A 27,774-nucleotide genomic window follows, 5' to 3' on the forward strand; every position below is an offset into this window, starting at 1 on the left:
CAAACCCTCCCCGGGGTACAGCAGTTCCTTTACCAGGGTTGTGTTGGAGGCATATCAGACATTGTTGGACTAGGCGTTTAGCTGAGTCTGGGATTTTGTCGTTGTGCCAGACTTTGGAGATGAGTTCAATCATGGGGGCAGACCCTATGTGTGCGGGGGAGTGTGTCATGGTCAGCATGGGAATCAGGTATGAGTCAGGTAGCAACCATTTGTTCGTATCTCTAGTTCGCCAGCAGCCTTCATCGTCTTTCAATCCCACCCGTGCCCATTCAGTCAATTCGTGTGGTGAGCTGGCCAATTGTATGTCTCTAATGGTTTCCCTAGCATCCTTCCATTTTTCAGTTTGTGACCTGGTCACGTACATGCGTGTTGTTGACCTATTCTCGGCTGTGGTTCGGGCAGTGATGTCAGCCAGCGCATTTCCCTGTCCTATAATGTCCGTCACCTTTTTGTGTGCCTGGCATTTGATCACAGCTAGCCGTGTGGGGAGGAGGACTGCTTCGGTCAGAGCGGAGACTAGATCTCCATGTAGGATGGGTGTGCCATGGGAAGTCAGGAATCCCCTCTCCTTCCATAGGAGCCCAAAGTGGTGAACCACCCCGAAGGCGTACTGGCTGTCGGTGTAAATGTTTGCGGTTGTCCCCGCTGCTAGGATGCATGCTCGTGTGAGAGCAATCAGTTCAGCCGCCTGTGCGGATCGCTGTGTGATGCGGGCTGTCTCAACAACTGTTCGGGCTGTGGTGACTGCATAGGCGGCTGAAGTGGTGCCGTCGGGGAGCTTGATGCATGAGCCATCTACCCACAGCTCTCCGTCAGGATCTGGGAAGGCAGTATCTCGGAGGTCAACCCTACTCTTGGTCTGTTCGTCGGTGAGGGTCACACAGTCATGTATAGGGGACGCATTGGGGTCATTGTCAGGGAGGGGTAGCAGAGTGGCTGGGTTCAGAGTGGTGCATCGTTTCAACGTGATGTGGGGTGCAAGCAGAGTCAGTTCATAACCAGTCAGTCGTGCGCTAGTCAGGTGTTGAGTCTTAGTCTGGTTCAGGAGGGTGTCAACTGCATGGGGTACTAGCACGGTGAAGGGGTTTGAAAACACGATCCCCTCACTTTGTCGGATAGAGACAGCAACGGCGGCTACCGCTGGAAGGCAGGCGGGCAAAGCTCTGGCTACAGGGTCAAGAGTGGCAGAGAAGTAGGCACAAGGGCGTTGGTTGGGACCTATGGACTGGGTTAGAACAGACAACGCGCATCCCTCCCTTTCGTGGGTGAAGAGGGAGAAAGGTTTAGTGTAGTCTGGGGTTCCTAGGACTGGTGCTGAGCAAAGGGCATCTCGTAATTGTTTGAAGGAGGATTGGCATTCGGGTGTCCAGGGGAGGGGGAAGGGGACATCTTTAGCCAACAGGGAAAGCAGAGGTTTTACAATAAGACTGAAGTTTGGCAACCACTGTCGACAGAAGGAGGTGAGACCTACCAGAGTCCGCACTTGCTTCTGAGTTTTGGGAACAGGGGTTTCTAGGATGGTCTGAATTCGGTCAGGTGTAAGCTTCCTCCCATCTTTGGATAGGAGGTGGCCTAGGTATGTCACTTGGGGTTGGCAGAATTGCAACTTCTTCCTGGAGACCTTGTGACCGTTCTCCGCGAGGAAGTGGAGGAGGTGGATGGTGGCTGTGACTGCAAGCGGAGTGGTGTCGGCCGCCAAAAGAATATCATCGACGTACTGTATTAACACCACTCCGTCCGGTAGTTGAACTGCATCCAGTTGTCTCTTGAGGGCTTGGCTATATATGCTGGGACTCTCAGTGTAGCCTTGTGGTGCCCTACAAAATCTGTACGAACGGGCTTTTAAGGTGAAGCCGAAAAGGTAGCGGCTGTCTGGGTGGATGGGGATGGAAAAGAATGCGTTCTTGAGATCAATAACGGTAAAGGTAGTGGCAGTGGACGGAATCAGGGTGAGGATGGTGGTGATATCTGAGACTACGGGGTACTGAGGTATGACTACTTTGTTAACCTCTCGTAAGTCGACAATGAAGCAGTATGCTTTCTCATCTCCCTCGCCTTGCTTCTTAACAATGGGTAGGATAGGGCTGTTGCAAACATTACTAACTACTTCTTCTACCACTCCTGCATCGACTAGGGACTGGATGATTTCCACCAATGCCTTCTCGCCTTCGGGCGATATCCGATACTGTGGAAGCTTTGGGAGCACTGCGTCCGGTCGGACAGTTATGTGTACAGGGTCGATCACCATGCGTCCTACGTCTGAGTCGGTTTTAGCCCATAGATGTGTGGGTAACGTGTCAAGTAGGGACAGGTCAGCATCGGTTATGGAGAACATACGTCGTGCGAGACAAGGCCTGAACAGATCTGGGTTATCGTGCAGTATGACTCGAACTCCGTCTGGGGAACATCTGATGGTAGCCCGGAAATGTTTTAGTAAATCAAGACCCATAATGGCGTCGGGGTGTTGGAGGAGAGCAGAAATGTCGTGTCAGTGGTGTTATTTTCCAAGTCAAAGGAGATTGGTGCGGACAAGGGATTAGTGGAGGGCGTTCCATCAAAGCCTATTGAGGTTACATGTGAGCCAGACAAGGGTGCCCTTGGGATCAGCCGTTTAGATAGCGCACTACGTGTCGCCCCAGTATCTACCAAAAATGGAGACTTTGTGCCCAGGACCTTAGCAGTGACGTAAGGACCTTGCTGGTCAACACGGAGTTCGACTGGACCCCTCCCTTGCCCCTGGCGGTCCTATGCAAAGTCATGGGTGTTTTTGTAGTCAGACTGCTGGCACTGGTTCTGTCGGGGGCGGTCGAAGGTGTTTGGTCTATCTGGCCTGTCGTTGGTGGTGTCGTTCGTGTACCCTCGTCCCTGTCCTCTATTTCTGGGGCTGTTTGCTATGTCTCTTGTGTCCCTATTCTTGTTCATATCCAGAAGGACCGGGCACTGGGATTTCCAGTGTCCGAACCCTTTACAGAACGCACACTGATTCTCGTCTAAGTCCCTGCGTCCAGCGTAGGGTGTGGGTGCATGGTCTCTAGGGGGTAGTTTTCTAGGAGCAGTCGGTTGGTAGTTTCCCTTGGGAGGTTCCCTTCCGATGGTCACCCCTTGCAACTGTGCGATCATTACCCTTTCCTTCAGCTCCTTTTTCTTTCTCTCGGACGCCCTATCGTTCTCATTCTTTTGGTGTTCGTAGTACTGGGCCATCTGGAGGATAGCCGCGGGTTTGGAGGCTGCCCAACTACTCTCGCTGGTCTGTAATTTCTGGGAGACTTCCTGTGACAGACCCTTCACATAATTCTGGACAAAGAGGTGATGTCCGGTTGCAGTGGTCATGTCCTGGCCACTATAATCGGAAAACACTGTCTCGAATCGAGAGAAGTATTCGGATACATCCTCCTGGGGTTTCTGGCGGCAAGCCGTCACTATCGACCAGTCTACCTTCCTTTCTGGGATTAGGGTCTTTAATTTCTGAACAATCTTGTCTGGGAGTTCCAATATGGCCTTTAGAGGTTTCTGTCCAGGTTCTCGCTGCTTGTCTATGGTATCGAGTTGTACCCAGGTATATCCGAACGGCTCAGCGTGGTCGACTTTCCGGATTTGCTTCCACACATCAGCCGGCAGACATAACCCAAAGAACAAATCGATATCCGCCAAGGTCATTATAGTTGAACCTAAGGCCGTACCTAGTTCTGTGTAAAAGGCAGTCGGGTTCTTTCTTAAGTCGGGTAGGGTTTTTCTAAAGGTCAGGATGTCTTGTCGGTCCCATGGCTGATAGACCCAGTTATATACAACCCTTCCCTTCGCATCTTGGTGGTTGATGTCATCGTGTGTTCCCTGACCTCGTGGGGGGACCCAGTAAGGAGCGGCTTCCTTGATGGGCATCATGGTATCAGCTTTTCCTGCCTGGGGTTCAGTCGCTATGGGGCTTTCTGTCTTGGTCGCCTGCCTGTGTTCTTTAAGATGTCGGAAGACTTCGAGTGTACGTGTGAAGAGGTCCGTCACATCACCCTCTCCCTCTTCCCCGATATCAACCTTTCTATACAAGGTTGCTAAGCCTTCGGGACCTCTATCCTGGTACCTATCCTCATAGGCATTCAGAGTGTGATAACAAAGTCGTACGACAAAGTGTCGTCTGTGGTTGTCGGCATACGAGTTATACATATCTGTCACATATTCCTCACTTTTCTTCCGTTCTACTAGTGTTCTCACTACCTTATCGATTCCGGCTCGTTCACCCTTTGTTAGCCGATTCATTCTGGCGGAATCTTTCTGTCTCGTCTCGGGGTCATCTAACGTTATTGCTAACGTTGTGTTCAGTACAAGAGGCTCGGCCGGCGCGGAGGCCGTGAGGACCGAGGCCCTGGTACTGCTTTCGCTTGCGTTCGGGGGTTGTGGGTGCTGCACTATAGGTTGGGAGGGAGCGTATGGAGGGGGCATGTAGATGATCGGAGGACCTAATAGCAATTCATCGTTCGCCCGTTGCTTGGAAGGCAACTCAGGGTAGAGCGTAGAGGGGGTCCTAACAGGGCACTGGCCTGACGTTTCAGATTCTTGTTTTTGTTTAGCTTCCTTTCTCTCCTTTATTTCTTCCTCTAACTTTCTAGCGACAAGGTGAGCTGCCTTTCGTAGTTCTTTTTCTGCCTTTACTTCTTCTCTCTTTTTCCGTTGCGTTGTTTCTTTGCGCCACATGCCGATACTGTCGAGCATAGTGGGCGTCGTTTTATTGCTACGTAGAGCTATTTCTAGCGTTTCTATTTTATGGTCATCAAAGGATCCCATCAGTGGCCACTGACATTCGGAGTCCTTCTTTGTATATTTATGCCATAGTTTGCTATGAGCTACAGCGACTAGTCCATATTTAGTAAACATGTCCTTATTAGGGGTGCCTTCCAGTGGAGCCGGATGGTTCATCTCTAATAAGCGGTCCGGGCAGAACCAACTACCAATCAGTGGGGAGAAGATAGGCATGACAGGTTACAAAGGGGGACAAAAGTCCACACTACCTATCCTTCACTATCTGCAAAGACTAGACAGAATATTTCTATTCTACGTTATTTGCAAACAGAGAATATCTCAAAAAGCACTATTCGTCAAAAACAATCAATGTTCGGACAATCAATCAGTGGGGAGAAAAATAGGCACGACAGGTTACAAAGGGGGACAAAAGTCCGCGTTACCTACCCTTCACTATCTGCAAAGGGAGAGAGAGTATTTTCTACTCTTCCCCGTTTGTAGGCAGCGAATATCTCAAAAAGAACAATCAAATAAGCAATACTAGTATTTTCAATCAATCAATCAATCGTTTCGCAATTTGTCGTGTTACACGACCTTACCCGGACCGCAGGGACAGTTTCTCGACTTCCGCCTCCAGCGCCCGATCGTCCTCTACTCTCCGTATTTGTCGCGGCACTCCTGATGGTTCCCAGTCAGGACCGTAGATCACTCGAGAGAGGTCTGCTCGGAACCAGTGAAGTTCGGATGATCGGCTGCCAGACGAGGGTCTATCGGGCAGGAGCTCTTCTCGATCGTTGCAGTCGTTCACTCTGTCGTCGGGACCTCTCCCGTTGGATCCACGTGTCGCTGATGGGCCCCACGTTTGGGACGCCAATTGTTAAATGGTAGCGGCAGTTTCAGTCGATAACCTTTCAAGTATTGCCCGGCGGTATACCATTCGATGATTAACCAACAAAAGAGGCAGGCGCCGGAGACTGGAAGGCAGGAACCAAAGTTTTATTCCGTCGGAGCAGAACACATCAGATCGGACAGCAAGGTATCGTCTCGAGGTGCTCTCTCTGCATCTCTGAGACCTGGTCTCTTATACACACATTTTTGACTTTATTACCGGTTTATTGTACATGGCACATTCTTGAGATTGCTTTGATACATGAAAGAACATCCTCGGAATCCCCGGCTCGGATCCGCTCCCACACATAACTACAGTGGAAGTCCCCACCCCACCCACAGTAGGAGATGGCTATCACACAGCTGGACATTCCGCCAATTCCCGGGGGTGTGTGCGACTGGTCGGGTTTCAGGGGGTGGGGGCCTTGATCTACTGTAATCCTTTTGATGTGAGGTGTTTCCCTTACAGTAGGGGCAATAAACTGCATCCGCAGGGCTAGGTGATGGCCTGGGATCGGTTAAGACAATCGGGCGCAGAGGAAGGGGGTTATCAAAAGGATGTATGAGCATGTATGGGATGAAAGGAGGTGTTGGTCAGGCGCAGGATGTGGTTCCATGGCAGGGTCGCGCAGAAGGAGAGGGTTTATGGCCCATGTATGAGAGAGTGGGGGGGGGTGGCCGGCGCGCAGGGGATGTTTGCAGCGCCTGAGGGACGCGCTGGCGATCGGCAATGAGACCATGGTGCCTAAAATGGCCGTCGCTTGTTTTCTGCGTGTGGCGCTTGGGGAGAGACAAGATGGCGCAGATAATGTTCAGATACGAACTAAATTTCCACAGGATCCCCGCAGTCCGTTTCCTGGTACGCCGGCTGCGGCGGGGCCTCGCCGGGGTCCCTGACGATTCCCCTTTGTCAGTGTGGGTCGCAGCTCCAGTGCGGTATGACTCCAACCAACTCCAGGCTGCCTCGGGATCATTGAGAAAGGATGTTTTGCCATCCAGCACGACTCGGAGACGGGCCGGGAACAGCAACGAGTACTGCAGGCCCTCTTCTCGTAATGTTTTTTTCACCGCCTGAAATGAGGAGCGCCTGCGCTGGACTTCAAAGGAATAGTCCGGGTAGATGGAGACTGAGACATTCTCAACTTGGTATGGACCCATTGTTCTAGCCTTCTGGAGGATAATGTCTCGGTCTTTGTAATGTAGAAGGCGTGCCACCACTGGTCGGGCGAGCCGGAACCCTATGCGCCCGCTCCAAGGTGTAGAACTGTGTGAGTCCCTCCGGCGCCACCACCTCTCGCAGCCAGGCTTCCAGATAGGCAAGCATGTCCCCCCCTTCAACCTTCTCGGGTAGACCCACCACTCGGATGTTGTTGCGGCGGTTACGCCCTTCTGCGTCCTCAGCCCTCTTTTCCAGAAGCTGTACTCTCCGCAATAGGTCCGCCGTCATGGCCTCCGACGATTTCTGTGCCGGAATCACCTGTTCCAGAGTGTCCTCCGCCTGCTTAACCCTGTCTGTCAAATTCCGATGGTCCGCCCGGAGCAATCCCAAATCCGTGGACACCCGCGCAATATCATTCTGCAATGCAGCTCTCGTGTCCGAAATGGCCTGCAGGATTTGATCCAGCTGGCGTTGTTGGAGGCCAGCTGCAGGTTCACTACGTGTCTCCCCCACCTGGTCGCCAGTAGGGTCCTCTACGGGGTCCGCCGGGTTCACCCCCAGCTTAGGTCGGGCTTTGCCCATGGTTCCGGGCGAAGATACGCGCAAGGGGGTCGCAATTCAGCAGTCCCCCAGGGCCACCCCTCGTGGTATCTGCTGCTGCGGGGTACCGAGGCCCGCCTCACCGCAAACAGGGCCCGACTCGCCCCCTGCCACTGGCCTAAGATGGCGTCGGCGCTCCGTGGCCTCCTCACTCCCCGGGCCCCAGTCAATGAAGACCCACTCCTCCTGGCGATGGCAACCCACGAGGCCTAGGTGGTGTGGGGGCAAGCAGCCCCACCTCGGATCGCTGCTCCCCCTCCGTGTCCACGCCACCTGCGCAGTCACCGCCCTCCCGAGGTCCTCGGTGAGCCGCCGCTCCCCGCCAAGTGATCCGTCCCAGGGAACTAAGGAAGTGCAGGCCAGTGGGCTGGGTCCCGACCGAGCTCACGTCTCCTGTTGCTCCGAGACAGCGGTTCGTCCTCCCGCCGGCCACAGTCCGGTGGTCTGGGGGTTACAGCATGCTCCACGCCCCAGGTTCCTCCACCCGCAATACCTCTGACCACACTCTGCCGCTGGGCCAGCAACGCCGTAGACCCCCGCTCCACACCTCCGGTCACACCTCGATGGGATCCCCCTCTGGCCGGCAGTCCGCGGGGGTCACTGTGGCACAGGTCTGCTGCGATCCCGTATGGGTCCGCGATGTTCCGGCTCCGCTCACGGGGGGCCGACACTTCCGGTGCCCCCCGCCGGACGGGTCCCACTTACTGGCTGTTGCCTAGTCACTGCAGACCGTGGTTGTGCCGTGTCGTGCAGGCTGTACAAGATGGCCGGCGCCGGCTCGGGCCCTCCCCAGCCCTCGACCTCGGTTCGGTCCGCTGCCGCTCCACGTCGCTCAGCCGCGCCTACTCTGGGGTCCGTGCTGGGCAGGGATGCCCTCCGGGGTTCCCCTAGACACCGGGGCTTCGTGCAATCAGGATTACAGCTGGGCTGGATGCGGAGCTCGTCGCTCACGCGTCCATGCCCGTCGGCTTCCAAGCCACGCCCCAGATGCAAACCCTTTAGGCCCCAGAAATGAAAACGGATTGCAAAGGCTAAATCTGGCTAAAAGAAATGTATCTTGAACAAAAAACCATTAGCACATAAGGCAAGATGCTCGGTAATGCACTTTGTAATAGTTGAGCTTGATAATGAACCGTTCTAGTCTATGATGGCGAAAGGATTTGGCAAAGATGGTGTTAATAAAATTTGTCAAGCCTCTGCTGAAGATTTGACTCATTTTCCTAGCTCTGTTTAATTCCTGAGTAGTACAAAAGATTAGAGATCAGGGGAATTTTTAAATCATTTGAAGGGACCAGGCCAGGGGTCCAGATGAAGTGATTAAGGAATCCATCACTAGACTGGTGAACATATTTTATGGTTTATTAAGGGCAGAGTCAGCACTGCACTGAGGTCCCAGAGTGCTCAAACATTAAAGAGGGAGACAGGCGATTTAGTAAATTACTTGTTTATTACTCTTTTGAATTGTGGTGGCAATATTTTGGTAAAATGATTCTGCCTCACATTAGAGATAGGACTAAAGTTACCTTCTGCCTAGTCCTACGGGGTTTTCCCAGCAAAAATCGACAGTGGATTGATTTCGCTGTCAGAGGGGGCGTACTTAAGAATTTTAGAATTAGGGCTAACAAAGGCTACCTTTTTGGGATACTTGAAAAATTATTCAAATCCTTCGTTTGGGAATTCAACTGGATAAAGGTTTGTTAGGAGGAACACCAAGCGCGTTCCACCACTGAGTCTGCACGTGCTGGAGAGATGGGGAGGGTTGGATATAAGGTGTTTGCAAAAGTCGGGCCCATTAGCCCAGGTGCCCTTTAAATTTTGGGTGTGAGATGTGCCTGACTGCCTAGAGCGGAGGATGGTTTCACACCAAACCTACGGGGAGATGGTATTCATATTTTTCAACATGCCCGCAGCATTATCCTTTGACCTGAAGCAGCTGTGATGCTGTCCTGGGTACTGGTAAAGTGCAGGTATGTACCATCGTCATAACAGAAAAAGAATGACCCAGACACTGACTTTGCAGCTAGAGTGGCAAGGGAATTGCTAGATACCAATCGCATGTTCAGTGGTGAAGTGCTGGAAATGTTATCAAATGTAATTGACAAATATTACATTGACAGAACAGTAGGAGGGGCTCAACCTAAGATGCAAAAGGTATTTATCGAAAGAGAAAGTCTGAGTTACGTAGAAAATGTTGTTTATATTTATATAATAAGTTCACTGAGAAAGTTGAGCTGCTAGCTTGTTTGTCAATTTATAGGGAGCCTTTGGGCAGGTACAATTGTTTCAGCAATATGTAATGCATTTCAAACCTGTGAATACGACCTGGGTAGCAGAATGAACCTAAAACATGTCTTTATAAAGATGTATGGATGTATGTCAGCATCCTGCTCACATTAAATCAAGATGGTATTAGTTTTATGGACAATTCACAATTGCTAAAAGTTATCCAATTTGTTCTCGCCCATAACTATTTCACATTTGATGGTAATTTATTTTTTCAAAAATGCAGAACTGCAAGTGATGGAAATTGCACTCTTTAACCTCTGTATTATGGTGGGTTGGTGGGAAGAAGAATCTGCCTGGCACCCTACTCCTATTTTTCTCCACAAATTCATCTGGCTGAGATTCATCGATGACATTTTCAAAATTTGGAAGGAGACTGATATACTGGGAAAATATGTAATATTACGATAATCAAAACAACTTTAAATTAATAGTAAATCTCATTTTAGAAATAGTATTTTTGGATATCCTTGTGAAAGTTAGTAATTAGAATTGAAACTTACTTGTCGTTGAAAATCTACTTCAGTAAACACAATTTTACATGCAAGTTCCTGTCACAAAATCCCATTATTCAAAAATATACCATACGGGGAATATCTTCCTGCTGAAGATAACTGTAACACTAATGAATAATAACTGTCATATTTGCAGAGCGAGGTTAGAAGCAAGGGTTTTTAACAGTTGCAGGTAAAAGGGCAACAGCTAGGAGTACAAATGCCATTTGTTTTGGCAATTGATTGAAAAATGAAAAACAAATCTGATAAACAAAACTATCTGATATTGAACACACAATGGGTAATATTAGCAAGAAACATAACGAGATCGGGACTTAGATGCACCTACAGCACCATTGATGTCTTAAGGAAATTGCCACACCTTGGTGATATGTTGATAATATCACATTATTCTTCTGGTAACAATATCCGACTGGAATACTAGTGGTTGCCACATTACCAAGTGGATTTGCTTTCCATGTGGACACTGCAGATTTAATAAATGTGGTTTCAAAGATCTAAAATGGTTTCACAATGACTGCATTTAAGGATAATATTTTATCAATCATTTGTAGAAACCAGTTTCAAATCGCTAATTATGGAGCTCAAGAAGGCATATTTTATGCTTTAGGATAAGGAAGTGTATTGTAAGTTCAGGGTAAACCACATAGGGGCTTATTTATGAGAGGCTTGCACCGCCAGAGGGTCACTCTTTTTGTTCTCTGGCAGTGCCTCTTAATCATATCTATGAGGCAACGAAGAGTCACCCTGAATGGCTTTGATTGGCCTCATAGATGTGGAGTAAGGCAAGGTAGCGCAAGTCGCTGTGTTGCCTTACGCTGTATCAATTCCATGTGCGTTGCAGTGGGGTTTCCCACGCAACAGCCACGGATTTTGACGCTGCCCCAGATTTACTAAATCAACCTGGGAAACGTCAAAATCTTACACCTCTCCAGAGCAGGCATAACGAAGGAAAAATATTTGTATTTCTATTGTTTTTCCCTCTTTCCATGTGTGCTACATTCTGCAGCACGCCTCTTGGGATTGTTTTTGTGTAGGAAGATACCCCTTCCTGCATAAAAACAATCCTGCCTGCAAGAAAGGCATCCTTGCCCCATGGTGCAAGGGACCCTATGTTGGAGCTAAGCAGCATACTGTTCGCCAGCATAGGGGAGAAAGGAGAGGAATGCACGTATTTCGTAAGTACAGTGCATTCCTGGCCTTTCACATACTGGCGTAGTGCAGTGCGGCAAGATGACTTGTGGCACTGCCCTACGCCAATTCCTCATAGATGATGCCCATAGTGTGGCTATGTCCCATAAAGCCAACATTGCTCCATGAGAACTGAAGCAATGATAGATTTTCTGGACTACCACAGTATATATAAATGATTCACCTCTTTACTCACTGCATATCAATATCCAAAACTTCTTACATGGACCATGCCCTGATGGAGCAACTTCGCTACCCCTGTGGAAAATGTAAGATAAAATGAGCTTTTGGACAAAAAAAAAAGTCAGGACGATGGTAAGAGAAGCTACAGGGAAAATCAGAAATGCATAAACAGTGGAGTTCAAGATTTGCTTGCATATTAATTGTTCAAAAATCATGAAAATAATATTTTGTGATGTAAGAAGAGTTAATCAGTGCCTTTTCTTTATCACTTCACTGACAGGTGTAATGCAGAATGGTCGTGTAGACCTGGATTCCTGTAACTACATTGTGGCCTGGAGCAATCAGTTGTCTGAGGCCAGGAAAAAGGGGATGGAAGGTGCCTACAGTTGTGACTGCAAAGTGAGTAACCTTGGAGCTCTGATGCCACTAATGAAATGAGACGAGGGAATGAAAAGAATTCAGGTCATACTTCCTTCAATTAGACAGCCTACCAATCATGTCCTCATATTTTAGAATAATTGTCCTTTTATAATTGGGTTAAATTACCTGGTGGCCAAATAGAGAAAGACACAGTTATCTACTTTACTGCTGCCAATCAAGGTGCTCACAACTGCCAACAGCAGGGCTTCTGTAAGTACAAGACAGTAAGGCTAAGCGCCCTTTCACCCTTAATTCTCAGGAGCCGTAAATAAGGACTTACAGTGCCAGGTAATGTCCCAATAATTTTCAGTGGCCAAACAGAGATATAAATACAGCCAACGTTTATCTTTTCAAATATTCCTTGCAGCCACTGGTCAGTTTTCTTAACAAATATAATAAAGGTCAAGGACTTGAAAGATAGGGAGGTATCATTTAGCAGAAGCATAGCAAGGAGGGTTTTTGTACAAAATATTGAGTATAAAAAATCGGCTGGACAAAATCTAATTTCAGAATATTAAGGGCGAGAGCATTGTGAAGGTAAGTTTCTAAGGATATGCAACAACTCCACATATATGTACCTAGACTAAATATATATATATATATATTCACTGAAAAACCATAGGTTTCAGGCATGTTATAGTTAGGAATTAGCATTTAAAAAACCTTAGAAATTCACTGAAAAAACCATAGGTTTCAGGGGCGTTATAGTTAGCTGGACTTTTCACTCGCACAAAACCATTGAAATTCCCCCGTTATAGTTAGTTCAGCTAATTATAACTCGTGCGCCCGCAATGCACTGCTGATGACGTCACATATTACATCACTCATGAAATGGTCAGTGACATCACTCATGACATCACTGATGACATCTCAAATGACATCACGGGTGGTATCATCCAGTGAATGTGTGTTTTTCTGAAAATTACCTATGTTTTATATATGTATATCTCAAGGTCGATGGAAGAATAAATGGGTATATAAGTGTCTAAATGGATGATTTTTTTTGAAAAATTGATTGTATAACTGTCTGATTAAATGTATCTTAGTGAATACATGGCTTAGTGGGTAATGTTTAAATGTGTAAATATCTGTATCAGTCTCTCACTTTGTGTATAAGTGGCTGCATGGGTTGGTGAGTAGCTACATGAGTGTCTATATAGGTTATTAGTTGGTTTTTTGAGTATCAGTATGAGTGTCTGTATGGTTCGGTGCGGGGTATTACGTAGTGCATAGGTGCATGAATGAGTGACTCACTGTTTGTATGTGTTGAAGACAGCATGTGTGCAGGACTGTATGGGTGGATGAGTGTGTGCATGGGTGTGTTAGTGAGTGATAGACTGTCTCAATAGTGTTTTTATGAGTAACTACATATGTTTTAAACTAGTATATGTGACTATTGGTGTATATAAGTGAGTATATGTGAGAGTGAGAGATTGAAAGAGTTCCTGTATGAATAAGTATGTGTTTCTATAAGTGATTGTTTAAAAGACTAAGTATGTGTAAGTTTCTGTAGAAGTAAGTGTGGTGGTGTGTGTATAACTGTATCTGCAAGTAAATGGATGTTTGATTCTTTATTAGCATGAGTGACTATGTGTGTGAGTAACTCTATGGATGAGTGGCGTTGTGTAACAGGATGTATAGGTGTGTGAGTACATATGATGAGTGAGTACATGTATGAGTGACTGTATAGGACTGTTGGTGAATGAGTGGATGTGTATGTGGATCTTAGAATTACTGAATAGGTTGTTGTAACTGGTATTGGTATGTCCATTGTTTTGAACATTGTAGTTTCTATTTTTGAATGTGTGTATCAAAGGTTATATTAGGGGAAGAGGAGGTCTGCCACTCTATCACAAGGATGATGTCATCAGTGATGTCATTAGTGATGTCATTTGTGATGTCATCAGTGATGTCATTAGTGATGTCACTGACCATGTCATGAATGATGTAATATGTGACGTCATCAGCAGTGCATTGCGGGCGCGCGAGTTATAGTTAGCTGAACTAACTATATAACGGGGGAATTTTAATGGTTTTGTACGAGTGAAAAGTCCAGCTAACTATAACGCCCCTGAAACCTATAGTTTTTTCAGTGAATTTCTAAGGTTTTTTAAATGCTAATTCCTAACTATAACGTACCTGAAACCTATTGTTTTTTCAGTGAATTTCAAAGGTTTGTTAAATGCTAATTTCTAACTATGCCTACAGAGATAGGACATGTGAAGAAAGAAGAAAAAACGCACAGAAAGAAAAAAAAAGAAATGCAGAAAGAAGCAACAGAAGTCCTCAAAGACGAAGAAAAGTGCAGGAACAAGGATAACGTGCAGAAAGAACAAACAGAAGAGCAGAAAGAAGCCTTGTTGCAAAATCATCCTGTACCCTCAACTTTTTCAGATGGATACTGGTGGTAACTGAGTCTGACTAACCAGTCCTAGAGCCAGTGCTATGTTAAAAGACACTCAGAATACATTGAAAACACCTACATACACTAAGGAACACTATGCGTTGGGGTCCCCCTGTGATCAGCATGACCTCCTCTGTAAGCCCCTAGTATATAATAGGGCAGGGGATTAAAACTACCTCTTAAAACGCGCCACAGGGCGTGTTTGCACACGTCACCTCAGGCCCCGTCCCCTCACTTCCCCACTGTGTAAACACGCCCTGTGGCCGTTTTAAGTTGGGAGATTAAGTCCCCTTGAATCCTGAGGGTCCCTAAGGTCCAACTAGACTACTAGGTACCTCCAGTAAGCGCCACAGAGCTGCGTTGCAGAGAGATGTAAAAAGGGGCACGGCCTAGATCACCTCTCAGCAACGCAGCGGAGTGGTGCTTACTGGAAGCACCTGGTGGGCTAGTTGGCCCCCAGGGTCCCTCAGGATTGAAGGGGAATTATTTCTCCAACTTAAAACGCGCCACAGGGCTTGTTTGCACACGTTAACTCAGGCCCTGTCCCCTCCCTTCACCACTGTGTAAACACGCCCTGTGGCTGTTTTTAGTTGGGAGATTAAGTTAATTTGAATCCTGAGGGTCCCTAGGGTCCAACTAGCCCACTAGGTACCTCCAGTATGCGCCACAGAGCTGCGTTGCAGAGAGGTGTAAAAAGTGGCACGGCCTGGACCACCTCTCTGCAACGCAGCTCAGTGGCGCTTACTGGAAGCACCTGGTGGGCTAGTTAGCCCCCAGGGGCCCTCAGGATTGAAAGGGAATTATTTCCCCAACTTAAAACGTGCCATAGGGCGTGTTTGCACACATCACCTCTGGCCCCGTCCCCTTCCTTCCCCACTGTGTAAACATGCCCTGTGGCCGTTTTTTAAGTTGGGAGATTAAGTCCCCTTGAATCCTGAGGATCCCTAGGGGCAAAATAGCCCACTAGGTACGTCCAGTAAGCGCCATTGCAGAGAGGTGTAAAAAGGGGCACGGCCTGCACCACCTCTCTGCAACGCAGAGCAGTGGCACTTACTGGAAGCACCTGGTGGGCTAGTTGGCCCCCAGGGTCCCTCAGGATTGAAAGGGAATTATTTCCCCAACTTAAAACGCGCCACAGGGCGTGTTTGCACACGTCACCTCAGGCCCCGTCCCCTCCCTTCACCACTGTGTAAACGCGCCCTGTGGCCTTTCTAAGTTGAGAGATTAAGTCCCCTTGAATCCTAAGGGTCCCTAGGGTCAAACTAGCCCACTAGGTACCTCCAGTAAGCGCCACAGAGCTGCGTTGCATAGAGGTGTAAAAAGGGGCGTGGCCTCAGAACACCTGTCTGCAACGCAGCTCCCTGGCGCACACTGGAGATACCTGTTGGGCTAGTTGGCCCTCAGGGACCCTCAGTATTGAAGGGGAATTAATTCCCCAACTTACAACTGGCCAGGGGGCGCGTTTGCAGAGTGCTGCAAGGAGGGGGCGTGGCCTCCAGCTCGATGCCGGTCTTTTATTTATATTTTTTTAAGAAGGAGGGCTGTGTGGCCTGCACCCTAATTTTTTTTGTTGAAAAAAATACATTTCGCCCTCCCGAGGCCTTAATCGGCCCCGGGGACCCCAACCCCCGGGTCATGGCCTTTTTTTAATTTAAATTGTTTAGGAGGGGGCTGCGTTGCCCCCCTCCTCAGGCCACTTATGGCTCCGGGGACCCCATCCCCCGGGGCCGGCCTTTGTTTTTTATTATTTTAAAAATATATATATTTATAGAAACACCTAGGACATGCTGGACAAAGCGTATGTACCTATCACCATGACGATTTGCGTGATATTCATTAAAAGGCGACTATGCATAGAATGAATCCACATGGAATGTATTTACACCGCTAGTGAAGCTCTGACGTGTCTGACGCCCTACCGTGCCTAATCCCGGCACCCCCGCCGGTGGGTACTCTCCAAGTAGACACCCTTGTTGTTTATTTATACAAACATGGGTAGCTATTGACGGGCACATTTAATATACACGCACACCAGGCCATTCAAAGGGGATTCGACAAAAATTAGACCAAACTATGCAAGAAACCCCCCTCACGGTTAATAAAAAACACATCCACCGCCGGATGTGTAATACTTTTTATTTTACTCTCTGGAAAGGAGACGAACCTCACTTGAGAGTCACAGCGTGCTCCTGGCTGAGCCCAATGCTGTGTTACACCCACCAGTGCCCGCCGATTGCCTCACACCTCTGTGTTGTATTCCACCAGCTAGTGCGTATGCTATGACGCTCTCTAGCCCATGTGCACTGTAACACCACCCCGTGAATATGTCATGCCACACTTGCCTTCGCACGGGTTATATTGCCCCATCTAATGTGCCTTCCTCGATGTGTATGTTATAATGCACAGCGCTATGCCATACATATTAAAATCTGGGATCCATATCTTTGTCACAGTGCATATGCAACGTTACACTCACCAGCACATATTTTATACTACAACTTTAGAGACTAGTTATGTTACACAACACTGCCCTGTGCATATTACACTCCAAGGCGCATATCGCAGAGCACGCGAAAGTGCCTGCGCTATCTCGTGCTCTCCAATGAATCTGTAATTGCACACAATGTATTGCATATTATATTTTACGCCCCGGTTCATCTTATATCACACTTTTTGGTGCATGGTTTATACCATATACTACATCTAGTTATTATTTTCAATCGTGCTCTCAGGACTATGTTCTAAATAACACTGCGTCCACCTACCCTTTTCACGGGCATTACATTTTGCGATGGGGGTGGAGGGTCAGGGGGTGTTTCTGCCAAGTGAGCCCGGAGTCACAGTCACAAACGTCCTCTTCTTCCTGAATAAACGTGAGATTATGCTGCATACTTGTTCATATTTTAAGTAGTTCGCACAGACACACATTTTAAAAACAATAAAGTTCCTAATACCCACCTTCTCTGAACAGTTAGCTTGCTGCCCCATCCACCTCCTCCCTATCTTCTGTTGTCTGAATCCATGGACTAGCCTCCTCCCTCCTGCCATGCATGGTCTGGTGTGCTGCCACTGCCCTCCATTTAGCATGATGTACCAGTCCACTCCTCCTGCCCTCCATTGCCCAATTCTTTGGTCCATCATTGACCTCCTGCTTAGCCTCTGTGCTTAGCTTGCTGCCCCTATTCTCCTTCCCCCTGCCCTCCGATGTCTTTGTGCATGCCCCTGCTCCATCCTTTTTGCCCACCATGTTCCATGGACCTGCCACTCCTATCTACTCTGAGTGTTCTGTTGAGCTGCCACTCCCCTCCCACCTGCCTAGCATTGTCAGATGACTGTAACCTGTCCCTGCCACCTCCACCCTGCCTGTCCACATGCCATGCCCCTATCCCCTTCCTCCTGTCCTCCATGGTCCATTTTACTACCACACCCTTCTGCCCTCCCTGATCTGTTGTGCTGCAACTGCTCCTCCTGCCTGCCCCGCGCGGTCTGTTGTGAGGCCCCTTCCCCTGAACTCTCTTGTCTGTGCCCAGGTCCTGACCCTCCCTTCTATCCTCCATGGTTCTTTGTGCATGCCCCTGCACCCTCCTTCTTGCTCATCATAGCCATTGTGCTGCCACTAACCCTCCCGCTTGCCATGCATGGTCTTCTGTGCTGCCATGGCCCCTCCCACCTTCCCTGTGTGGTCAGCTAGCTGCCCCCGACCCCCTCCCACCTTCCCTCCATGGTCTGTGTGTATGCTACCATAGTCTCATTGTTGCTCTCCATGGTGTGTCTTGTTTCTAGTGCCCATCCTGCCTGACCTCCATGGTCATCTTGCTGCTCCTGCCCTGCCACCTTGCCCCCAGCCCTCTGTTTCCATGTGCAGACCCCCTATTCCCTCCCTCCTGGCTTGTCTGTTCCATTGTAATGCCCCTGATCCGTCCCTCCTGCCCTTTATGGTCTGTTATGCTGCAGCTTTCTCTCCTGTCTGTCCATTATGGTCAGCTACCTACTATTGCCTCTTTCCCATCTGCTCTCTGTTGTCCATGTGCATGGTCCTGTCCCCTCCCTATTGCTTTCTATGGATTGTTGTGCTGCACTCCCGTCCCGCATGCACTGTGTGGTGTATTGTGCTGCTGCAAACCCTGATGCCTGCCCTGTAGAGTCAGTTTGGTGCACCTCTCCATGTCCCTCCTGTCCTCTGTTATCCGAGTCCATGTCCCTACCCCAATTCCTCCTGCCTACCATGATTCAATGTACCATACTTGCGAACATTTTGAACTTGGTAAGAGGGAGATTTTGAAAAAAAACTGGGGTATTGATTTTCCCCTTTGAGTTACATTGAAAAAGAGGAGATTGTAGACAGGAGACAGATCAAATAAAGCCCATTTGAGCTTAAAAACATTGGACGTTTCCTGGTTGAAACGGGTCTGTTGGCATGTATGGTTGTACTACCACTGCCTCTTCCTTCTGCCCACAATGGTCTATTATATTGCCACAGCCTCTCTTGCCAGTCCTGTATTGTTGGTTTGTTGCCCCTGCCCCCCTTTCCACTGCCCTCCATAGTCTGTTGTGCTGCCACTGCCCTTCCTGCCTGCCCAGTGTGGTCAAATAATTGCCTCTGCACTCTCCTACCTGCCTTCAATTTTCAGAGTCCGTGCCCCTGGCCTCTGCCTCTCAACAGTATCCCAATGAACAACTAGATTGCTAACATTCTATATTTATTACAAAAATGTGGAACGCCTGACGTCATCTTGATGTAATGTAATCAAAACTGTAATACCTAGAGTATTTCCTTTAGAAATTACATATATGAGAGGGTCTTATTTGCATCAAAATTATGGTTAGTGCTCTAAAAAACTAAAATGAGGACATATTTTCTGAGTTTTCAAATTGCGACAATGAACTTTTAAATTATTTGTAATCTTTATGTTTTTTTGTCCAGTTGACCACTTGATTAAATGTTGCACCTTTGCGAGAGGATGTGGTGTTACTTCCAGAGCTGCAGACTTTGCAACTGGGGAACCAGGTTGGAGTTTCTGCTTCAGCTCAACATTCTGTGATTGTGGTCAAATCACTTAATCTCCCCATGTCTACAACCAAAATGAATTTGATCTTGTATGATGTAACTAATGCTCGTGTAAAGCATTCCAATACCCGACAAGTCTGCACTATATAAAACTGCAAATACACAAAAAATAAGTATTTTGCACACTTCTGTCATTGGGCTACATGTGGGCTACATCTGGGTGATATTTGTGCTGCATTTAGGCTCTTTTGTGTCTGGTGGCCATCTTGGGAGATTTATTTGTTATGAAGTTTCATAATTTCCTCATTTACTGCAGTCTCCTCAGTAGGAAATGCTTTCAGTTTTTTACTTTGATTCCATCAAGAAGGTATACAGATATGTCACACATTTGCCATGAATTCTGAATGTTAGCACTCTAGTTGCTCATTAGATCACTGTGGTAAAGCTACTGCTCACCACGGAAGTCTGCTGCTGGTATTAAAAGTGCATGTTTCAGTCTGCATATCAGAATTTTTTAATGAAATAGAAGAGGATTTGAGAAGTCACTCAAAATGTGCCCTAATTTTTCTTTCTTCAGCACTAATCATAATTTCTATGGCAAAATTAACCCCCTCATTGTGTTCCTTTTTAAGTTAAATGTTTTAAGTGTTACCAGTTTATTCCAATCAAGATGGCTTCAGGTTTGCCATACTTTTGTCATAAGTAAGACAGTAAGCGCTCTAGTTGTTCTTAAGAACACTCTGGGACGTTCTGTCATTAGGCTATACTTGGGCTACATCTGGGTGATATTTGGGCTACATTTGGGCTCTTTTGTCTCTGGTGGCCATCTTGGGAGATTTATTTGTTATGAAGTTTCCTAATTTCCTCATTTACTGCAGTCTCCTCAGTGGGAATACTTTCAGTTTTTTATTCTGGTTCCATCAAGAAGGCATTCAGATGTGTCACACATTTGCCATAAATTCTGAATGTTAGCACTCTAGTTGCTCATTAGATCACTGTAGTAAAACTACTGCTCACCAGGGAAGTCTGCTGCTGGTATTCAAAGTGCATGTTTCAGTCTGCATGTCAGAATTTTTTTATGACATAGAAGAGGATATGAGAAGTCAAAATGTGCCCTAATTTTTCTTTCTGCAGCACTAATCACAATTTCTGTGGCAAAATTAATCCCCTCATTGTGTTCCTTTGTAAATTAAATGTTTTAAGTGTTACCACTTTATTCCATTCAAGATGGCTTCAGGTGTGCCTTACTTTTGTCATAAGTAAGACTGTTAGCGCTCTAGTTGTTCGTTAGAACACTCTGGAACATTCTGTCATTGGGCTATACTTGGGCTACATCTGGGTGATATTTTGGCTACATTTGGACTCTTTTGTCTCTGGTGGCCATTTTGGGAGACTTATTTGTTATGATGTTCCCTAATTTCCTCATTTACTGCAGTCTCCTCAGTAGGAAATGCTTTCAGTTTTTTACTTTGATTCCATCAAGAAGGTATTCAGATATGTCACACATTTGCCATAAATTCTGAATGTTAGCGCTCTAGTTGCTCATTAGATCACTGTGGTATAGCTACTGCTCACCACAAAAGTCTGCTGCTGGTATTAAAAGTGCATGTTTCAGTCTGCATATCAGAATTTTTTAATTAAATAGAAGAGGATTTGAGAAGTCACTCAAAATGTGCCCTAATTTTTCTTTCTTCTGCACTAATCATAATTTCTATGGCAAAATGAACCCCCTCATTGTGTTCCTTTTTAAATTAAATGTTTTAACTGTTACCAGTTTATTCCAATCAAGATGGCTTCAGGTGTGCCATACTTTTGTCATAAGTAAGACTGTTAGCACTCTAGTTGTTCGTTAGAACACTCTGGGACATTCTGTCATTGGGCTATACTTGGGCTACATGTGGGTGATATTTGGGCTACATTTGGGCTCTTTTGTCTCTGGTGGCCATCTTGGGAGATTTATTTGTTATGAAGTTTCCTAATTTCCTCATTTACTGCAGTCTCCTCAGTGGGAATACTTTCAGTTTTTTATTTTTTTTCCATCAAGAAGGCATTCAGATGTGTCACACATTTGCCATAAATTCTGAATGTTAGCACTCTAGTTGCTCATTAGATCACTGTAGTAAAACAAACTACTGCTCACCAGGGAAGTCTGCTGCTGGTATTCAAAGTGCATGTTTCAGTCTGCATGTCAGAATTTGTTTATGAGATAGAAGAGGATTTGAGAAGTCAAAATGTGCCCTCATTTTTCTTTTTGCAGAACTAATCATAATTTCTATGGCAAAATGAACCCCCTCATTTTGTTCCTTTGTAAATTAAATGTTTTAAGTGGTACCACTTTATTCCAATCAAGATGGCTTCAGGTGTGCCATACTTTTGTCATAAGTAAGACTGTTAGCACTCTAGTTGTTCGTTAGAACACTCTGGGACATTCTGTCATTGGGCTAAACTTGGGCTACATGCGGGTGATATTTGGGCTACATTTGGGCTCTTTTGTCTCTGGTGGCCATCTTGGGAGATTTATTTGTTATGAAGTTTCCTAATTTCCTCATTTACTGCAGTCTCCTCAGTAGGAAATACTTTCAGTTTTTTGCTAAGTTCCATCAAGAAGGCATTCAGATGTGTCACACATTTGCCATAAATTCTGAATGTTAGCACTCTAGTTGCTCATTAGATCACTGTAGTAAAGCTACTGCTCACCAGGGAAGTCTGCTGCTGGTATTCAAAGTGCATGTTTCAGTCTGCATGTCAGAATTGTTTTAGGACATAGAAGAGGATTTGAGAAGTCAAAATGTGCCCTAATTTTTCTTTCTGCAGCACTAATCATAATTTCTATGGCAAAATGAATCCCCTCATTGTGTTCCTTTGTAAATTAAATGTTTTAAGTGTTACCACTTTATTCCATTCAAGATGGCTTCAGGTGTGCCTTACTTTTGTCATAAGTAAGACTGTTAGCGCTCTAGTTGTTCGTTAGAACACTCTGGGACATTCTGTCATTGGGCTATACTTTGGCTACATCTGGGTGATATTTGGACTACATTTGGGCTCTTGTCTCTGGTGGCCATTTTGGGAGACTTATTTGTTATGATGTTCCCTAATTTCCTGATTTACTACGGTCTCCTCAGTAGGAAATAATTTCAGTTTTTTACTTTGATTCCATCAAGAAGGCATTCAGATGTGTCACAAATTTGCCATAAACTCAGAATGTTAGCACTCTAGCTGCTTATTAGGTCACTGTAGTAAAGCTACTGCTCACCAGAGAAGTCTGCTGCTGGTATTGAAAGTGCATGTCAGAATTTTTTAATGAAATAGAAGAGGATTTGAGAAGTCACTCAAAATGTGCTCTAATGTTTCTTTCTGCAGCACTAATCATACTTTCTATGGCAAAATGAACCCCCTCATGTTGTTCCTTTTTAAATTAAATGTTTTAAGAATTACCACTTTATTCCAACCAAGATGGCTTCAGGTGTGCCATACGTTTGTCATAAGTAGGACTGTTAGCGCTCTAGTTGTTCTTTAGAACACTCTGGGAAGCTGCAGTAGAACACAAAGGAATCAACTGACAGTTTCTGCCCTTGTTGGATGTACATGTTTTACTGAGAATGCCAGACTTCATTGTCACATGACTGAGAAAGATAATGTGAATTTACAGAAAATATGCTCTCAGTTAGCTTATAGATCACCTTCCAAACCTCTGTGGGAAAAGCATGAGAAAATAGTTTTCTCTCAAACATGATACATGATATCACAGCAGAAGGCTTTTTCACATGGTAAAATCACCTTAGAACACACCACAATTCCTAAAATGAGTATGGTACCATCAACAAATGATTTATAATGTAACTAAAGTCTTAAAACCTTCTATTAACTGCAATGCTTTTTAATGAGGTGCTATCATGTATATTGGTCCCAAGATGGCTGCCAACACTTCTTGGATGAAGTGCTGACAGCCAATCAGATCTCACGATGAGATGTGTGGTTAGGCTCCGCCCAGATATATATGTGATTTTACTTTTGATTTTCTCAGGAACTACTGAACGGATTTACACCATTTAAGCAAAAGGCACATGCCTAACCTGAGGACTACCTCTTTGCCAAATTTCAAGTAATTCTGTTCAGCCGTTCGGGCTGTACCTTGGACTAAAGGTCCTATGGGAAAATGCATGGGGAAAACGCGTTTTGGGACCCCCCTTTTTTCTCAGCCCCCGCTTGACGAATCACCCCGAGCCTTTCAGGGTAGGTGCTGAGCGGAGCGCCTCATTAGTTTTGAAAATTTCACGAAGATAAGTCAACCTGCGCCAAAGTTATTCAAAATAGAATTTTCAGATTTCCTATGGGAACTCGGTCCTAACTATAACTATCTACTGGCGACCGCCAGTAGATAATACATATATATATATTACCTACTGGCGGTCGCCAGTAGGTAGTTATAGTTAGGACCACGTTTCCATAGGAAATCCGCAACATTCTATTTTGAATAACTTTTGCGCCGGTCGACGAATCCTTGCGAATCTTTGAAAATAGGTGGGGCGCTACGCTCCGCTCCTACCCTGAAAGTCTCGGGGGGATTCGTCAAGCGGGGGCTGAGATAAAAGGGGGGTCCCAAAACGTGTTTTTCCCATGCATTTTTCCATAGGACCTTTAGACACAGCTACAGCCCGAACGGCTGAACAGAATTACTTGAAATTTGGCAGAGAGGTAGTCCTCAGGTCAAGGAAGTGCCTTTTGTAGGTTTGGTGTAAATGTGTTCAGTAGATTCTGAGAAAATAGCCTTTAAATCAATATATATATCTGAGCCAGCTTACGGTGCGCTTACGGTGCGCTTACCGTACGCGTACGGTGGCGTGCGCGAGCGCGATTCTGATTGGCTGTTAGATCTTAGTAAACATTCGAATCGGTCGAAACCAGGAAGCGGCGGCCGCCATTTTCTCTCGCACTCAGAGTGTGGATTAAAAAACAAAGGACAAAAACATGTAAAGGAGCTGTTTAGCCAGCTCCAAAGCACCTAGCCATGTTGACGGAGTCCCCAACGATCCCCCAAGGCCAAAAACGGAATTTTAATTTTTTCGCTAATTTCGCCGATTACGCTTACCGTACGCGTACGGTAAAAAATTATTGAAAAAAAAAAATGATCCACACCCTCCCCACCCCGTGTGCAAATGGTGCCCGAAGTGCACCATTTGTGCATGGCATATCAACGTTTAAAAAAAATAAAATATAACCTTTCACAACGAAGCGCATCATATGTCCTCCATGTGCGCACGGTGCGCGAAGCGCATCGTGCGTACATGGCCCATCTAGCGTAACGTGGGCACGCGGTGCGCGTAGCGCACCGCGTGCCCACCGTGCGTGCACGGCACTAACTGCGTAAAGTGGGCGCGCGGTGAATATATATATATATATATATATATATACATTATCTACTGGCGGTTGCCAGTAGATAGTTATAGTTAGGACTGTGTTTCCATAGGAAATCCGCAACATTCTATTTGGAATAACTTTGGCGCCGGTTGACGAATCCTCGCGAAATTTTCAAAATAGTTGGGGGGCTCCGCTCCGCTCCAACCCTGAAAGTCTCGGGGGGATTCGTCAAGCAGGGGCTGAGAAAAAAGGGGGGTCCCAAAACGCGTTTTCCCCATGCAATTTTCCATAGGGACCTTTAGTCCAAGGTACAGCCCGAACGGCTAAACAGAATTACTTGAAATTTGGCAGAGAGGTAGTCCTCAGGTCAGGGATGTGCCTTTTGCAGGTCTGGTGTCAATCTGTTCAGTAGTTCCTGAGAAAATCAAAAGTAAAATCATATATATGTGGGCGGAGCCTAACCACACATCTCATCCTGAGATCTGATTGGCTGTCAGCACTTCATCCAAGAAGTGTTGGCAGCCATCTTGGGACCAATATACATGATAGCACCTCATTAAAAAGCATTGCAGTTAATAGAAGGTTTTAAGACTTTAGTTACATTATAAATCATTTGTTGATGGTACCATACTCATTTTAGGAATCGTGGTATGTTCTAAGGTGATTTCACCATGTGAAAAAGCCTTCTGCTGGGATATCATGATTGAGAGAAAACATTTTTCTCATGCTTTTCCCACAGAGGTTTGGAAGGTGATCTATAAGCTAAACTGAGAGCTTATTTTCTGTAAATTCACATTATCTTTCTCAGTCATGTGAGAATGAAGTCTGACATTCTCAGTAAAACATGTACATCCAACAAGGGCAGAGACTGTCAGTTGATTCCTTTGTGTTCTACTGCAGCTTCCCAGAGTGTTCCAAAGAACAACTAGAGCGCTAACAGTCCTACTTATGATAAACGCATGGCACACCTGAAGCCATCTTGCTTGGATTAAAGTGGTAACTCTTAAAACATTTAATTTAAAAAAGAACAAAATGAGGGGGTTCATTTTTCCATAAAAAGTATGATTAGTGCTGCAGAAAGAAAAATTAGGGCACATTTTGAGTGACTTCTCAAATCCTCTTCTATTTCATTAAAAAATTCTGACATGCAGACTGAAACATGCACTTTCAATACCAGCAGCTTTTTTACCTGGTGAGCAGTAGCTTTTCTACAGTGATCTAATGAGCAAAAAGAGTGCTAACATTCTGAATTTATGGCAAATGTGTGACACATCTGAATGCCTTTGGAATCAAAGTAAAAAACTGAAAGTATTTCCTACTAAGGAGACTGCAGTAAGTGAGGAAATTAGGAAACGTCATAACAAATTAGTCTTCCAAGATGGCCACCAGAGTCAAAAGAGCCCAAATGTGGCCCAAATATCACCCAGATGTAGCCCAAGTATAGCCCAATGACAGAATGTCCCAGAGTGTTCTTAAAAACAACTAGAGCGTTTACTGTCTTCATTATGACAAAAGTATGGCACACCTGAAGCCATCTTGATTGGAATAAACTGGTAATACTTAAAACATTTAATTTAAAAAGGAACACAATGAGGGGGTTCATTTTGCCATAGAAATTATGATTAATGCTGAAGAAAGAAAATGAGGGCACATTTTGAGTGACTTCTCAAATCCTCTTCTATTTCATTAAAAAATTCTGACATGCAGACTGAAACATGCACTTTTAATACCAGGAGCAGACTTCCATGGTGAACAGTAGTTTTACTACAGTGATCTAATGAGCAACTAGAGTGCTAACATTCAGAATTTATGGCAAATGTGTGACATATCTGAATACCTTCATGATGGAATCAAAGTAAAAAACTGAAAGCATTTCCTACTGAGGAGACTGCAGTACATGAGGAAATTAGGAAACTTCATAACAAATAAATCTCCCAAGATGGCCACCGGAGACAAAAGAGCCCAAATGTAGCCCAAAATCACCCAGATGTAGCCCAAATATAGCCCAATGACAGAAGTGTGCAAAACACATATTATTTTGTGTTTTTGCAGTGTTATATAGTGCAGACTTGTCAGGTATTGGAGTGCTTTACATGAGCATTGGTTACATCACACAAGAACAAATTCATTTTGGTTGTAGACATGGGGAGACTAAGTGATTTGACCAGAATCACAGAATGTCGAGCTGAAGCAGAAACTCCAACCTGGTTCCCCAGTTGCAAAGTCTGCAGTTCTGGAAGTAACACCACATCCTCTCCCCTAAGTGCAACATTTAATCAAGTGGTCAACCGGATAAAAAAACATAAAGGTAACAAATAGTTCTATTTGAAAACTCAGAAAATATGTCCTTATTTTAGTCTTTTAGAGCACTAACCATAATTTTGATGCCAATAAGACCCTCTCATATATGTAATTTCTAAAGGAAATGCTCTAGGTATTACAGTTTTGATTACATCAAGATGGCGTCAGGCGTTCCACACTTTTGTAATAAATATAGAATGTTAGCAATCTAGTTGTTCATTAGGATACTGTTGAGAGGCAGAGGCCAGGGGCACGGACTCTGAAAATTGAAGGCAGGTAGGAGGGTGCAAAGGCAACAAGTTAACCACACTGAGCAGGCAGGAAGGGCCGTGGCAGCACAACAGACTATGGAGGGCAGTGGAAAGGGGGGCAGGGGCAACAAACCAACAATACAGGACTTGCAAGAGAGGCTGTGGCAATTTAATAGACCATTGTGGGCAGACGGAAGAAGCAATGGTAGTACAACCATACATGCCAACAGACCCGATTCAGCCAGGAAACGTCCAATGTTTTTAAGCTCAAATGGGCTTTATTTTATCTGTCTCCTGTCTACAATCTCCTCTTTTTCAATGTAACTCAAAGAGGAAAATCAATACCCCAGTTTTTTTTCAAAATCTCCCTCTTATCAAGTTCAAAATGTTCGCAAGTATGGTACATTGGATCATGGAAGGAAATGGGGTAGGGACATGGACTTGGATAACAGAGGACAGGAGGGACATGGAGAGGTGCACCA

The 27,774-nt window shown here is 45.8% G+C and overlaps 1 protein-coding gene across 1 annotated transcript in view; it reads left to right on the top strand.

Annotated features, from left to right (window-relative positions):
• Window positions 1–27,774, top strand: part of LOC146796814 (metalloproteinase inhibitor 1-like) — a 230,144-nt gene that overhangs the window by 102,093 nt on the left and 100,277 nt on the right. The window contains exon 5 of the mRNA XM_085629540.1: window positions 11,831–11,949. Coding sequence (XP_085485666.1) covers window positions 11,831–11,949 — 119 coding nt within the window. The remainder of the gene's footprint in view (window positions 1–11,830; window positions 11,950–27,774) is intronic.

This window comes from Triturus cristatus, chromosome 10 (assembly GCF_964204655.1).
Source record: "Triturus cristatus chromosome 10, aTriCri1.1, whole genome shotgun sequence".
In the NCBI taxonomy this organism is placed as follows: domain Eukaryota; kingdom Metazoa; phylum Chordata; class Amphibia; order Caudata; family Salamandridae; genus Triturus; species Triturus cristatus.